This window comes from Sphaerodactylus townsendi, linkage group LG03, assembly GCF_021028975.2.
Source record: "Sphaerodactylus townsendi isolate TG3544 linkage group LG03, MPM_Stown_v2.3, whole genome shotgun sequence".
NCBI classification, from domain to species: Eukaryota; Metazoa; Chordata; class Lepidosauria; order Squamata; family Sphaerodactylidae; genus Sphaerodactylus; species Sphaerodactylus townsendi.
The window spans coordinates 4,794,083-4,809,840 of record NC_059427.1 but is presented as its reverse complement, the minus strand read 5'-3'; the positions used below and the strand labels follow the sequence as shown (position 1 = coordinate 4,809,840).

Here is a 15,758-nt window from a genome sequence, read left to right as displayed (position 1 = left end):
TCTGTTGTAGTACAGTCTTAATTCCACTGTAGAAAAGCCCTCCCAAACAACTCTGTGCTATATAGTTGGAGAAAGGACGGGCACGTATGAGCCACAGAAGCGTAGCTGGGCAGGACTGTGCCCGGGGTGCACTCCTTGTTTTACCACCCCCACCCCCCCGCACACACACCCCCCACCACCACTTACCTTTTCCAGCCGGCAGAAAACAGCTTTCTGCTGGCTGAAAACAGGCCAGGCTGGTGGGGCGGGGCCAGGCCTAATGAGGGGTGATTTTTGCGCCACTCAGGCATGCGCCCGGTGCAACGTGGCCCCCTGGAGGAACCGGGTTTGATTCCCAGCTCTGCCACCTGAGCTGTGGAGGCTTATCTGGGGAGTTCAGATTAGCCTGTACACTCCCACACACGCCAGCTGGGTGACCTTGGGCTAGTCCAGGGGTAGGGAACCTGCGGCTCTCCAGATGTTCAGGAACTACAATTCCCATCAGCCCCTACCAGCATGGCCAATTGGCCATGCTGACAGAGGCTGATGGGAATTGTAGTTCCTGAACATCTGGAGAGCCGCAGGTTCCCTACCCCTGGGCTAGTCACAGCTAATGGAAGTCCAGGCCATGCAGGGCTTCTTTTGGAATAGCCAATGCTTTAAACTGAGTCTGGGATCTGATGGGCAGCCGATGGAATGAGCATAGAATGGATGTCACTTGCATGCTTTGTCTAGGCCCTGATCCTAGCTGAGCTATGGCATTCTGGGACAACTGGAATTTCTCAGTAAACTTCAAGGGCAGACTCATATATACTGAATTACAGCGGTCCAGTCTCAGTGTTACCATGTCATGTATCCAGGCAGCTAGACACAGGAAAGGACACTCCAGATGAATGAAAAAAAAAAAGGTTTAGGATAAGAAAAATTCCTTGTTTTGATTTTGACCTTGCTTTCCAAAGATCAGTTGGCTCCCAAAAGAGCAGGCAGGTTATCAGAATCTAACTGGAAATCTCCGTAGTCCTGGATCTTCCATAGTCACATCTTTCTACAGGTGAGGAAAGGCCCGCATTCTCCAAAACATGCATCACTTCGTTTCTCTTCTGATGTCGTCTCAAGTGGCCCACGGATAGCTAGACAGGGCCTCCGCAAGGTGCAAGGAGAGCGCTTAACCCTCCCCAGATCAGCACAAGGGGTGGCAGACCTGAGCCAAAGGGTCTGACCACATCCTCCCTCAACAGTGACTTCCTTAGAGACACCAGAGAAGGAGTCATCGCCACACCTCACAGCATCGAGGAGACAGCAGAGATCCCTTACCCAGAGAGGCCACGTTCCTAAAATTCTCCAACATCACTTCCTTGTACAGAGCTTTCTGGGCTGGGCTCAGCAGGGTCCACTCCCCCTCAGAGAAATATACAGTCACCTCTTCAAAGGACACCAGACCCTGGAAAGGAGGAGGAGAAGAAAGTGCTGCTTCATATCGCTCAAAAGGTGGCTCAGGATAAAACTGTTCCCAAAGCTGTGTAAAAAATTATTGATGGCCAGGAGACACAAAGAGAGGAGAGGAGTCTAGTGGTGGCATTTGGTCCGCTTGTCTCAGCCTCCTGGGGGGCATTTTTACCAGGGGAAATATACTTGCATGGCCATTCACACGAGAACCCCCAACTCTCTGCCTTTTGGTATCTTTGCTCTCACAGACTGCTGACAGATTCAGCATTTTCCCATAAAAGAATGAAACCCTTATTCTAAAATGTTTAACTTTCATGAACTTCAATTGGATAACTGGAAATTTAAAAAGAGGTTTGCAGTCCAGGTGTTTGGATAGTGGGGAAGGGGGTGGGACCTACTTTGGGAAGTCCAAATTCAAAATGTTGGGCAAGGAAGTCACCCCACTCTGTCTCACTCTCAGCTAGTCCATTTGTGTAGAAGTGGAGAGACAGAAAGAGAATGAAAGGCAGCACAAAGAGAGAGAAAGTTCTGGTGGAGACATGAAAAGCATGGAAGAGGCTGGCAGGTGCCGGACAATCAGGGGCTTTGGAGAGGGCCTTAGGAAAGGTGAAGGGAGGGTTCATGACAAGAAGCAGGAGCTGTTTGGGAGCTGATGGAGGTGCAGGGAGAGCATGGGGACACGATGAGGGAAAAGAGGCACAGCTACCAGTCTTAGGCGGATTCCGCACAAGCCCAGGGAGCGGCAGGGCACCAGAGTACATGACACCAGTGCAGCCCAGGAGCTGATGCGGCCTGTGACCGCAAGTCTGTATGGAAGAGTAGCTTTGTTGGGCCGAGGGGACACCCCCCACACCCCCCCCCCCCGTGGCCCTGGCAGTGCACCGGGGGTCGGAGGGCAAAAGGCGTGACCCCTCAGCCTGACGGAGTTACGCAGGGAAGTGGGGTAAGTTGTTTTTTAAGCGGCGCCCTGAAAAGCAGCAATGTGCATCCAGTGCCATTTGCTCGGCACCAGCTGCATGTCACCACTTTTCAAAAACACTGAGTTGGGGGTGGGGGGAGAGCGGCCCTGCCTCAATTCGGAGGCGGCAGCCATGGGAAGTCCCCCACCTGTGTTTTTACTAGGCCTGCACCGCTGAAGTTGGCCTGTGCGGAATCCACCCACAGGAGTACCTGCTGTCTCCAGAGATGAGCTCAGACAAAAAACCCAACCCGAAATTAGACCTTCTCAATTCCTTGCACTGGGGCCAGGAGCACCCTTGTAACAGCTGCTGGAGTCAAATTAAATTATTTGCTCATTTCAGGCTTCAAGCCGTTGTCTTTGTGACCGGGTGTGTGTGTGTGCGTGTGCCTTTTCCTGGTTCTTCCTGCATTCTAGGGCAGGGGTCCCCAACTAGATGCCCATGAGTGCCATGGCACCTGCCAACACATTTCCTGGTGCTTATCAAGGGTTTTTAGAGAGGAGGTGGGGCCAGGCGTGCCTTTTGCCCGGCAGGGCTTCTGATCAGCCATTTAGGATTATACTGGTCGTGCAGATTTTTAAAGTGTTTTAGCAGCAGCTGCAACGAAAGAACGAGGACTCTCACTGTGTGACTGAAGGTAACCTGTGGCATCTATTTTGTGGTTGGCTCTACCTCCTATGGGAGCCATTTTGTGGGTGGTTCTACCTTCTGCAGCAGTCATTTTGTGGTCAGCTCTGCCTTCTGTGGCAGCCATTTTGGGCTGGCTCTACCTCCTATGGGAGCCATTTTGGGGCTGCACTCACCATGCTGTGTCAGAGGTCCAAAGGAACCCACAGGCTCAAAAAGGTCAGGGAACTGTGTTGAGGGCATTATGAGGCTTAGAGGGATCCAAGGCTGTAACAACATCTTGGGGAAGTAGGGACTCTCCCCATTTCATGGCAGAAGAGGAAGAAAGTAGTTCTCTATACTGCCAGAAAGGTGATGCATGAGAACAGGAATCTTAGCCTGGAGTTCTGCATTTTCTGCTCATATAATATAAGCGAGGCTGTGAGCAGAACCAAGGGAAAAGAGCTCAAAGCTCTGAGCCTTGCGACAAAGAAGGGGCCATTCCTGCACTTCGCTGCACGTTTTCCCAGTGACACCCCACCCCCCCAGCGTGGTTACCTGAGCTGGCAACATGATGGCTCTTTTCCCTTCATCACACACAGGAGATGGCCAAGGAGGCATCAAGGATGTGTCTTCCCATTGCTGCTTGGGAGGGTGAGGAAGAAAAATTGGTGGGAAAAACTTTAATTATATACACATTTTCTCTGCTGGTCCCTTGAGTGCTCGTCTCTCCAAATTGGCTTCTGAGCACAAAACAAAACCCTGGGTTTGATTGAGGATGGCTTTGGAGTCCTTGGCTCAACATTATTCCCCCCCCCCATTTTTTATGGGAGAAGTTCCCCTCTTTCCTATCTACCTGACCTCTCCTCTTTCAGTCTTGTTTCTTCCCAAACTTACCACATCCATTTCTGACTCTGTTGGAAGCCTCACCGCTCTCCCTTCCCTTCTGAGGGATGCCAAGACCTTCCAGCCAGCTCTGCACATGGAAGAAAGGTCAGGAGGCACAAAGGCCCTGAGGAGCTAGAATGGGACTGCCTGGCTCAAGGCAGCAAATCCAGTCCCAAATATGCCATCTACAAATGGCTCTTTGCATCATGGGAAACTGTCCCGCGCATAGAGAATCAGCACTGCAAGGAGAGAGTTTCTGCCCAGCAACCCTGCTTGTGTGGATATGGTCAGGGACTTATTTCTTCAAGGCGTGACAGATGGGGGCCTTGTCACTCTCCTCCGTCCAGTACTGCTAACTCTGAAAAGATCCCAAAACTCCGGTTTCGTCGTGTCAGAGAAGCTGGAAGGAACATTATTGACTTAGTTCTCTGGCTTATGGTTCTACATTAAAAGCAGCCCTTATCTTAGAAGACCGGGATTTCCAGTGTGTGTGTGGGGGGGTGTCCTCTGACCAACCTGCCCCAGTTTTCCACGTAGCATAAGTCACAGCTGCTTTGTTGGGGAACCTGATGTAGAAGGAAGGAAAGGCCAGCTGCGACCAGGCAGGCAAGAAGCCAAGGGGCAGAAGGGGGGGGGGGCCTCTCCTCTCTCCCCTCCAACTTTTGCCCCTCTTTCTGCTCCCAAGCCTGGATCTATCCTGCAACTGAGGCTCAGGGTCTTCTGCAGGAAAGAACTGCAATCTCTCCAGATTGGTAATCTCTCCAGATTGGCTTCTGAGCACAAAACAAAACTTTGGGTTTGATAGAGGATGGCTTTGGAGTTCTTGGCTCAACACTATTCCCCCCGACCCTGACATTCTTTATGGGGGAAGTTCCCCTCTTCCCTATCTACCTGGCCTCTCCTCTTTCAGACACGTTTCTTCCCAAATTCACCTCTCCCCTCCATCTTTTGCCCCTCTTTCTGCTCCCAAGCCTGGATCCATCCTGCAACTGAGGCTCAGGGTCTTCTGCAGGAAAGAACTCGGGTTTCACTCTAGTTAATTTAAAGACTGCAGACCTTTGACCTCTCTGCTGCCAGGATCCATGTTTCAAATAAAAAGGGAATGGGACTGTGGGCCGCCATTTCTTTCCCTTGGAGAGCCTCAACTTCTCCCCCCGGAGCTCTTTGCTCCCTTCTCCGGGCTTTGCCCTCCAGAAAGAATTGATGCCCTCTGAAAGTGCCTTCCCATCCCTGGGGTACGTATCCTCCCCACCCCCAGATTCCTCCCCACCCCCAGATTCCTCCCCTAGCCCCTGCGAGAAATAGCCGGGAGTCTGCCCTTAAGGAATCCCCCCTCCCCAATCCAGCCCCCCCTCCTCCCTGTTTTTCCTTCACTCCCCCCCTCCCCCAGGGCCCATCCAGGCTCTCTGCTCCTTACACCTACCCTGCAAGTGTAAACCACTTCGAAGCTTCTGCAATGCACGAAAAGGGCTGGGGGGGGGGGAGCGCCGGAGGGAGCAGCCCCCTCCCCATCCCGGGCTTTTGGTGGGGGGTCTCTCGCTCCATCTGCTGAACCAGGGCCCGCCTCTGACCTCTCTTGCATTTCCCCTCCACCCGCCCCACATTTCCCTGCCCAGCATCCCCCGCCTCTGGGATCCCCCCCTTTACTCACTCGGAAGAAGGAGCTGGTGGGGCTGCACGAGTGGAAGCAACAAAGGCCACTTTCCCGCCTGCAGCCTGGCCAGGAAGGAAGTGGCCTCCCCGCCCCCTTCCTGGCCGACTCTCTAGCATTTTGGACTCACTGGTTTCCTTTTCTGGGGGCGTGGGATCAGTTCCTACTTTCAGTTTCGTCCTCGCCAGTGTCTGTCATCGGGGCATGAGCTTGAATGACAGTCGTCCCCTGAAACCTGATGGATATTATTCGGCCAGGATTTGCATTACAGTTCCTAACTGTCTGTGCTACATCTCACTTCAATTAAAGCAACTCAGTTTTGTTTCTGCTGTTCGCATTCCCCGAGTAAAACGCTTTGTAATCCTCTGACTGAAAACGTCCCACTCCACTCCACTCCACTCCACTTTGGCTGATTCCGCACACGCAAAATAGAATAGAATAGAATCTTTATTGGCCAAGTGTGATTGGACACACAAGGAATTTGTCTCCGGTGCATATGCTCTCAGTGTACATAAAAGAAAATACATTTGTCAAGAATCATAAAGTACAGCACTTAATGATTGTCATATAGGTCTAGTAAGCAATCAGGAAACAATCAATAGTAATAAAAACATAAAATGTAAAATCATAAAATAAAATGAAATGTCAGCACAGGCTATAGTCATACAGTCATAATTGGGAGGAGATGGGTAATAGGAATGATGAAAAAAGTAGTGCAGTAATTATATAATAAATATATAATAAATAGTTTGACATTATCGAGGGAATTATTTGTTTAACAGAGTGATGGCATTCGGGAAAAAACTGTTCTTATGTCTAGTTGTCTTGGTGTGCAGTGCTCTGTAGCGACGTTTAGAGGGTAAGAGTTGAAACAGTTTATGTCCAGGATGCGAGGGGTCAGTAAATATTTTCACAGCCCTTTTTTTGACCCGTGCAGTATACAGGTCCTCAATGGAAGGCAGGTTAGCAGCAATTGTTTTTTCTGCAGTTCTGATTATTCTCTGAAGTCTGTGTCGATCTTGTTGGGTTGCAGAACCAAACCACACAGTTATAGAGGTGCAGATAACAGACTCAATGATTCCTCTGTAGATAAATAATGCACTTTCAAGCTGCTTTCACAACTGTTTTTGCCATTCCGCACAGCTTCAAAGAGCCCTGAAAGCAGCTTGAAAGTGCATTATTCTGCGTATGCGGAATCAGCCTTAGTTCCAGGACTGAAATGTTTAAACATCGCATTTCTATGGCTGTTGTGGATTTTCCACACCGTGATTGACTAAAAGGGTGTTCAGGAATATACAAAAGGGGGCCTCTACTGACAGCCCCCCTCCTCCTTCAAGGCTCCCAAGAAGCCCGCTGGACCTGTGCCAGGGGAACAGGAGAAGTGGGTTTTGCTTGGGGGGGGGGTTCTGTGTGGGGGAGGGGGGAGAGGCAGGCAAGGCAGAAATCAGGTGAGCTTGGGAGGGTCTCCTCTCCCCCAAATGTTTCTGGCCTTCTCCAGCCATTCCTTCCCCGTCTCTCACCCGGTTCTCCCCTCTCTGCCCCTTCTCCTCCCCCAAGTAACCCAAAATGCCATTTTGCAAAGGTGTGGGCTGTCTACTCGCTTTGATTCCCAGTTTCTCTGGGTTCAAGCTCTGTGAATGAAGTCTGAGGATTGTTATTTTTCTTTTAAACAGCTTTATTTCAAACCAAGCTAATTATTCCTGATATGAGTATGTATGAATCACTGGTACAAAGTATACTTGAATATGCAAATCACATCAGAAGACATATCATTTCTTGTCTTATCTGAAGAGAAAAAGCTAAAATACAGTTCCCAAGATTCCCACTGAAGAGCTTTCTTCAAGATTATCATCTCACACAATCTACATCAATAGCAGCAGGAAAGCCCCTGTTAGTAATGCAAACAAGCGCTTCTGGTTATAGTCAGTGGACTCACAGTATTTAAAAATCAAAAGACAGCTTTATTAAATGGAAATTAGAAATATGGTTTAAAACAAAAAGTAATGTGGTTCAGGAATGACAGGATACACAGAAAATTTATTTTTTACTTCTATTTTATTATTCAATTTATATCCCGCCCTCCCCAGTAGGGTTCAGAGTGGTGAACAACAACATTCAGAAACAACAGAACATCAAAAATAATAACATCACCATAAAAGCAATAATCATAACATCACAGTAAACAACAAAAGTAAACACAACATCACAATAATGGCACAAACAGGAACAACCACAACTTCATAATTTGGCAATATTAAACATCAAATCACACCATTATATATGAGCACAAATAACAAAGCAAACTTACTACTTACTGGAGTCTTGTACAACATACAGTGGTACCTCGTTTTTCGTCGCCCTCGGCTTTTGTTCATTTTAGTTTTTGTCTATCGCCTGGGCGAAAAAGTTGACTCGGTTTTTGTTGTATGCCTAGGTTTTCGTTGATTTCTGTCACCTGTTGTCCGTCAAAACCACGTCAATAGAGGGTGACCCAGGATTGCAAGGTAGGTGGCCCTATGGTACCTCGGTTGTTGTCTGTTTGTTTTTGCTGGCTCCTGCCAAATGAATTATCAACAAAAACTGAGGTACCACTGTAATTGGCTCTTGAGGTCTTAAGGTTTCAGAGCTCATAGTGAGTTTCTCTGAAGCAGTAATTTTGGAGAAGAGGAAAAAAGGAAACCCCTAACTGTTGCTGCAACTAATGGTAAATACTGGCCAAAAGCTCCTGACTCTTCACAACTAATCACAGGGCATTCTTCATGGAATCTTCTAGGAACTGAGCGAGTTGCCCCCTCTCAACAGGAATTAGCTCTCAATTGCAATGGGTGGTTAATTAAGCTCACTTGGGAACTCGGAGCACTCTGCATCTGGCAGAGGCTATTGACTACCTAAAGGTAGATGATTCCTCCAAGATAAATACACTCTTAACATCTGAGAAATCCAGGAATGTTTTAGATGCAGCTATCTGATGTAGACCCAATTACAGAAACCTACATGATAAAACCAAAACCTTCCAGTTCTAAAAGTGTCAGGTGAGTGGTTCGGTGAGCTTAGTAGAAAATTTCTGCAGAAGAAAATATACATCAAAACTGCAAACTATTATACCAACTTCTTCAGAGATTTTTCTGGTCATCAGTCCACCTATTCAAAGTTATTTCTTTTCCAAGGATGGCGCTGAAGACACAGCTGAGAAACCAGAACGTGTACATGTTTTAGCAAATTTCAACACTAAAACAAATAGTCAGGGCTGCTGTTGTTCAATCAATCCCTCTGACAGACAATGGTCTGTGACACCCTGATGTACTTTTTACAAAGTTCCTAACGCTAAAGTAAGGATTCATTCTTGATTTCTCCTATTTCTCTAATGAATGCTGGAGGAAGATAACATTCTAGTTAATACCTGTAATTCTGGGTTTATTTTTCACCCACTGGGCCATGTTTTACCAGTAGGAACTCAAGACAGTGATTTAACAGAAACTAAGTACGGTTTATTAAAGCTCAACACTTGGCTTTCCACAGAATAAAGTGAATACTAGAGTCACAGCTCTAGAGTCAATACACACACAGAATGCCACACACAGAGTTCCCCCCCCCAAAGTAAAATAGATTGGATAGTTAGAAAGCAATGCAGTGAAACACTATAATACATTCAAGATATAATGCAGTGTACACGGAGGGATCTTGGCAGAGTGAACTAGAAACAGTTTATAAACAAGTACTATAGCAGTCAAGTATCAATAGGAGCACAGTTATTGAGGCAGAATTAATACAAAAACAATAGAGCTACACAGGGCAAAACTCACAAAAGAATCCCACCAGATGGAAAACAACCAAACTCCATAACTTGACTTCCTTCTTTGCTTTCTATTCCTGCCTCAACACTTGCTCCTGGAAGTCAGACAGAGCAAAGGATCAATTCCAATCCAAAACACCTTCACACCATCATGAAACCTTCATTAAAATACCTTCTTACACAGTTCTATCTTTTGTGGAATGCAAAAATTATGGGAACCTTCTTGATCTCATCAGGCAGGCCACTGCCCAAAGTCGGAGCCACCAGAAAGTCTCCTAGAATAGAATAGAATAGAATCTTTATTGGTCAAGTGTGATTGGACACACAAGGAATTTGTCTCCGGTGCATATGCTCTCAGTATGCTCTCCTTATGCCACTGTTGCTCTCACTCATTAGCTTTGCTCAGGTAAGCAAACCTGATGCAGCAGATCGTATTGGGGGACTGAAAGTCCCTGTGGGTAATTGTCAGCATCTTGAAATGAGCTAGAAAGCTAAACAGTCCCCAAAGGAGCAACTGAGATATGTGTCATATGTGTTCTAGATGGTGCAGAGTGCTCCAAGTTCCCAAGTGAGCTTAATTAACCAGCCATTGCAATTGAGAGCTAATTCCTGTTGAGGGGGGCAACTCGCTCAGTTCCTAGAAGATTCCATGAAGAATTCTGTGTGATTAGCTGTGAAGAGTCAGGAGCTTTTGGGCAGTATTTACCATAAGAATAGTTACAGCGACAGTTAGGGGTTTCCTTTTTTCCCCTTCTCCAACATTATTGCTTCAGAGAAACTCACTGTAAGCTCTTAAGATCTCAAGAACCAATTACAGTGGTACCTCGGTTTTCGTTGGTAATCTGTTCAGCAGGAGCCGGTGAAAACTGAAACTGACGACAACCAAGGCACCATAGGGCCACCTACCTTGCAGTCCTGGGTCGCCCTCTATTGATGCCGTTTTGTCGGACAACAGGCGACAGAAATCAATGAAAACTGAGGCAATCAACTAAATCTGAGTCAACTTTTTCGCCCAGGCGATTGCCGAAAACTAAAACAAACTAAAAGTGAGGGTGACGAAAACCGAGGTACCACTGTATGTTGTATAAGACTCCAGTAAGTAGTTAGTAAGTTTGCTTTGTTATTTGTGCTCATATATAATGGTGTGATTTGATGTTTAGTCATATAGCCAAATTATGAAGTTATGGTTGTTTATCTATGCCATTGTGATGTTATGATTACTGGTGTTTACTCTTGTTGTTTAGTGTGATGTTATGATTGTTGCTTTTATGGTGATGTTATTATTGATGTTCTGTTGTTTCTGAATGTTGTTGTTCACCACTCTGAACCCTACTGGGGAGGGTGGGATATAAATTGAATAATAAAATAAAACTAACAAATACATTTCCTGTGTATCCTGTCATTCTGGAACCACATTACTTTTTGTTTTAAACCATCTTTCTAATTTCCCTTTAACAATGCTATCTTTTGATTTTTAAACAGTGTGAGTTTACTGACTATACCCAGAAGCACTTGTTTGCATTACTAACAGGTGCTTTCCTGCTACTATTGATGTAGGTTGTGTGAGATGGAAATCTTTAAGAAAGCTCTTCAGTGGGAATCTTGGGAACTGTATTTTAGCTTTTCCACTTTCGATAAGACAAGAAATGATATGTCTTCTGATTTGATTTGCATATTCAAGTATACTTTGTATCAGTGATTCATACATACTTATATCAGGAATAATTAGATTGGTTTTAAATAAAGATGTTTAAAAGAAATAGCTTAAACCCGAGCCTTTGGGGGAGGGCGGTATATAAATATGATAAATAAATAACAAACCTCTAACTTCGTTCACAGAACTTGAACCTAGATAAACTGGGAATCAAAGAGAGTAGACAGCTCAATAACATCCTACAACACTACATGCGAAAGGGATCTGGGAGTCTTAGTAGAACACAATCTGAACGCGAGTCAGTAGTGTGATGTAGCAGCCACGAAAGCCAATGAGATTCTGGGCTGTATCAATAAGAGTATATAGTCTAGATTGAGGGATGTAATTGTACCTCTTCATTCTGCATTGGTTAGACCTCACCTGGAATATTGTGTACAGTTCTGGGCACCACAATTCAAGAAGGATTTTGACAAGCTGGAATGGGTGCAGAGGAGGGCAACCAAAATGGCAAAAGGTCTGGAATCCATGCCGTATGAGGAGAAACTTAGGGAGCTGGGTATGTTTAGTTTGGCAAAGAAGTTTAAGAGGTGACATGATAGTCATGTTTAGATATTCGAGGGGATGTCATGTTGTTTAGGGAGCAAACTTGTTTTCTGCTGCTCCGGAGACTAGGACCAGGAGTAATGGATTCAAGGTGAAGGAAAAGAGATTCCACCTAAACATCAGGAAAAACTTCCTGACAGTAAGGGCTGTACAATAGTGGGATACACTACCTTAGAATGTGGCGGAGTCTCCTTCTTTGGAGCTTTAATTGTCTTGTCCCCTCGTCAAGAGTCCGCTGCCACATGCGCTCTAAACCATCTTAGTTCCTGTTTCATCCGTCGCAGCTCCTCAGTATACCAAGAAGCTGGTCTGGTGCGGGAGCAGAGAGGGTGCTTTGGTGCGACAGTCTCAGTGGCTTCAGAAAGCCTGGTATCCCGGTCCTCTACCAGCTCATCAAGAGTGCCGCCAGTGGGTGGGGTCTCCCACAGAGCTTCCTGGAACCTCTCTGGGTCCGTCTCCGCGGGCAGGCTGAAATGTGCCAGACATTTTAAATTTTAAAATGTACCAGATATGTGCTAGACAGGGAGGCACGGCAACATCTATCTGGGCCTTAAGGACGTAGTGGTCAGACCACGGCACTCTATCAGTAGAGGATAAGCCCATATGCGCACCTGCCATGAAGATCAGATCTAGAGTGTGGCCTTGTTGATGTGTGGGACCAGTAGTGTTCACTAAGGAGAGACCTAGCGTCGCCATGGTTGACACTAGATTAGCAGCTATCGAAGAGGGGGCCTACATATCTCCGGGATCGCATCTCCCCGTATTGCCCAACCAGGGCCCTCCATTCTATGGAGGAGCGCCTACTGGAAATCCCTGGCCCAAAAAAGATCCTGCTGGCCTCAATAAGGTACCTGGTGGAGCAGGCTCCCTAATAAGACCAGGGCCCTGCGGGACCTACAGAGTTTCCACAGGGCCTGCAAAACGGACCTGTTCTGCCAGGCTTTTGGCCAGCCGGGGTGACCATCCAGACCCTCATTCCGTCCTAGGTCTCCCGTGGGCAGGAAGGGGGGGTTGCAGGATAAGTCTCCATCTGTGAATTTTAAACTGTTAAACTATTATTTAAATTCGGTGAATTTTAAACTGTATTAGGTTGTTTTGTTGTTATTATTTATATTTGATACTGATGTACACTGCCCGGAGCCCTTCGGGGGAGGGCGGTCTAAAAATGGAATGAAATAAATAAATTATGTGTTCTTGCATCGCAGAACTTGATGGTCCAGTAAAATTCGCGTGGTCTCTTCCAACTCCATGATTCTATGATCCTGTGACTCAGTGGTTAATGCATTGGAAAACACAGAGACTTTTCATTTTGGTGTGTTGGTTTGCAAAGAAATGCTACCCCTACTGTGGGAGGAGGAGAGAATATCTGCTATGGTGGAATAAGATGGCATTCTCTGAAATCCCACAAAACAACTCCCACATTGAAGGATGGCGATCTCCGATAGTAACCCTTAAGGTCTGATTTGTGAGGAACGCATTAAATCAGGGCAAGGCGCATCTTGCCACCTGCTTTTGCTTCCAGAATGCCTCAACAAGATCTACTAGATCAGAGGCTGCAGAGAGATTACATAGGAACAATAAAGCAGCATGGCTTTTGTTTACATCCAGGTGAAGGTCATCAACAAAAGCCAGCGGGGCCATCACTGTCCCATAGCCCAGCCTGAAGCCAGTCTAAAAATCGTCCATAGCATGAGTTCTCCAAGAAGACCTGGTCCGTTTCTGCTCTCTGTTTTTCTAGAATTGAAGGATTATAGGCTATGTTAACAACACAAGCCCTTATTGGCATATAAGACAGGACAAAATTTTAAAACAAAACAAGGTTAAGAAATACAGTTAAAATTACTAATTTCCAGTATAAAATTTGCAACAGTTTCACAAAAAAGAGCAATAATCAGAGGAATAATTCAGGAGATTTCGGGTATCTTATAACACTCATAAGCACCAACTGAGAAGACATTGCAAGAAAATGGAATTCATGTATTTCATTAGTATCTTATTGTATTTAGGGCATAGAAACAAAAGGAGAATGGTCAGAGTGTTTCCAACCAGAGGTCATATCACATGAACAAACTCTCTTTAGAACGTTCCATATTCTTAAATCTCCCCTCCAGCAGAGCTGATGGCAGCACATTACATCTTGCAGTAGCCAAGGCTCTCCTCTGGGTGGGATTAATCAGCAGACGAAGCTATGCTGCCATAATTCCACGCTCGCATGGGATTAATTAATGTAGTCGAGAACAGGGATGTCTTGGCAGCATCGATTTGTCAAATTATGAAAATCAAGATCCAAGGAGCCTATTGACTAGTCTGAAGGCTTCCACCTTTGTGAGCATATTAAGGTGAGGATTTTCTCCCAAGGGGAAACCAATAGGGCTTCAACCTTCCTAAAGATCAACAAAGTATACCCATCTCTTGGAAATAAAGTGATCTGATAACAGAGAGGGAATATAGCTATTGGATCCCACTAGAAAATGTATATGCAGCCAATATTTTATGACCCTTATCCATGCCAAGGTTTCTAGAGTTGTTTGGCCCATCTTAATGCACAACGCAGCATAAGGCACACATCTAGGGAGCCCCATTAGTTTCCGAAGAAATTTGGAATGTAATAAATTTAATTATTTATTTATTGCCGAAATCCCAATGGGGGAACCGTACAGTAGCAAGGAGCCAATCCTAGCCTCAAAAACCTTCTAAGCTGCGGGAATGTATTGATTGCCTTTACTGTAAAAAAAGCGATATATTGCTGTCATGTTGGTATGTGCCAAGGTACTGCTAGTCGCTGTGAGGACCATGACAAATTATACCTATAGTAAATGCCAAGGTATCGGAAATATTTGACCTGCTCAATTTTGTGGCCCTTAATTCGCCAGGACGTGGGCTTCCAACTCTTAGCAAAAATGAGAACTTTAGTTTTAGCATAGTTAATTTCCAGTCTGTTCTCTTCGCAATAATTAGCAAAACTGTACATTAGGCGTTTAAGGCCAATACTGAAAATTGGTCACATCCTTTTTCTGATTTTTAAGTAATGAATGTTGAGGGCTGGAGGGAGATGCCCTGAGTTAAGGACTGACTGACTTTGGACATTAAGGACTCATTAATGTGGTTCAGGAATGTCAAAGATCCAGTGCACAAATTGTGGTCTTTCTAGATCCTAAGAACTGGCACTAGCCCAAGGTAACCCAGCAGGAATGAAGGAGTGAGGAAGTGAGGAGTGAGGAAACACATCTGGTTCATCAGATAAGCCTCTGCCACAGGTGGAGGAGTGGGGAATCAATCCAGATTAGAATCGACCTGCTCTTAACCACAATACCATGCTGGCTCTTGAAATGCCTGAGTGAGGGGATTGCCTCTTCTACAATGTGGCTTGCACATGATTAGTCACCACTGATAGCATCCTCCTCCATGGATTGCCCCATTCTCCTTTTTAAAAGCCTTCCAATTCAGAAATCATCACCATACCCTGTGGCTGTGAGCTGCGCGGTTCAGCTGTGCACTGTGTAATGAAGTACTTCCTGTTGTCTGTTCTGAATCGATCACCCTTCGGCTTCCATGGATGACCTCAGGATTTTTCCACTCCTCTCCAATGTAATTTTATAGCCCACTATCGTGTATATTTTTATTCTCCCCTTTTCTAGGCTAAACAGTCCCAATAGTTTAACAGATGTTCATAGTAGTGCAACTGCTCTAGTACTCTGATCAGATTGCTTGCACTTTTCTGCACCTCCTCATGCTTTGCGATGTGGTGACTGGAACTAAACACAATATTCCAACTGTGATCTCACCCAGTGATGGGATCCAAAAATTTTAATAACTGGTTCTGATGGTGGTGGGATTCAAACAGTAGCGCCGCCGCACACACGGGCCTCCAGTCCCTATTGGGCAGGGAGGTTGCTTTAGTAACCCCTTCTCGACACTCAGAAAAAATTAGTAACCACTTCTAGAGAAGTGGTGAGAACTGGTTGGATCTCACCACAGATTTGTATAACAGCAGTATGATAACGTGAGTTTTATTGTCTATTCTGATTATGTCCAACATGGAATTTGCCTTTTTCAGAATAGCTGCATCCTGGGTGGACATTTTCATTGAGCTATCAACTAACACCCCAAGATCCCTTTCTTGGTCTGTTGCTACCAGTTCAGATCCCACCAGTGCATATTTGAAGTTGGGATTGTTTT

The 15,758-nt window shown here is 45.8% G+C and overlaps 3 protein-coding genes across 32 annotated transcripts in view; 1 reads left to right on the top strand and 2 right to left on the bottom strand.

Moving 5' to 3' along the window:
• Nucleotides 1–15,758, top strand: part of LOC125428587 (zinc finger protein 883-like) — a 1,608,225-nt gene that overhangs the window by 789,169 nt on the left and 803,298 nt on the right. The gene's annotated exons all lie outside the window — the stretch shown is intronic.
• LOC125428534 (zinc finger protein 345-like) overlaps nt 1–15,758 on the bottom strand; it is a 770,962-nt gene that overhangs the window by 666,229 nt on the left and 88,975 nt on the right. The gene's annotated exons all lie outside the window — the stretch shown is intronic.
• The window catches only part of LOC125429237, a 60,054-nt gene that overhangs the window by 17,874 nt on the left and 26,422 nt on the right, over nt 1–15,758 (bottom strand). Inside the window, exons 8-11 of the mRNA XM_048490168.1 lie at nt 11,877–12,047; nt 9,712–9,813; nt 3,888–3,966; nt 1,294–1,420 (exon numbers count right to left, since the gene is read on the bottom strand). Of these exons, the coding sequence (XP_048346125.1) occupies nt 1,294–1,420; nt 3,888–3,966; nt 9,712–9,813; nt 11,877–12,047 (479 nt within the window). The remainder of the gene's footprint in view (nt 1–1,293; nt 1,421–3,887; nt 3,967–9,711; nt 9,814–11,876; nt 12,048–15,758) is intronic.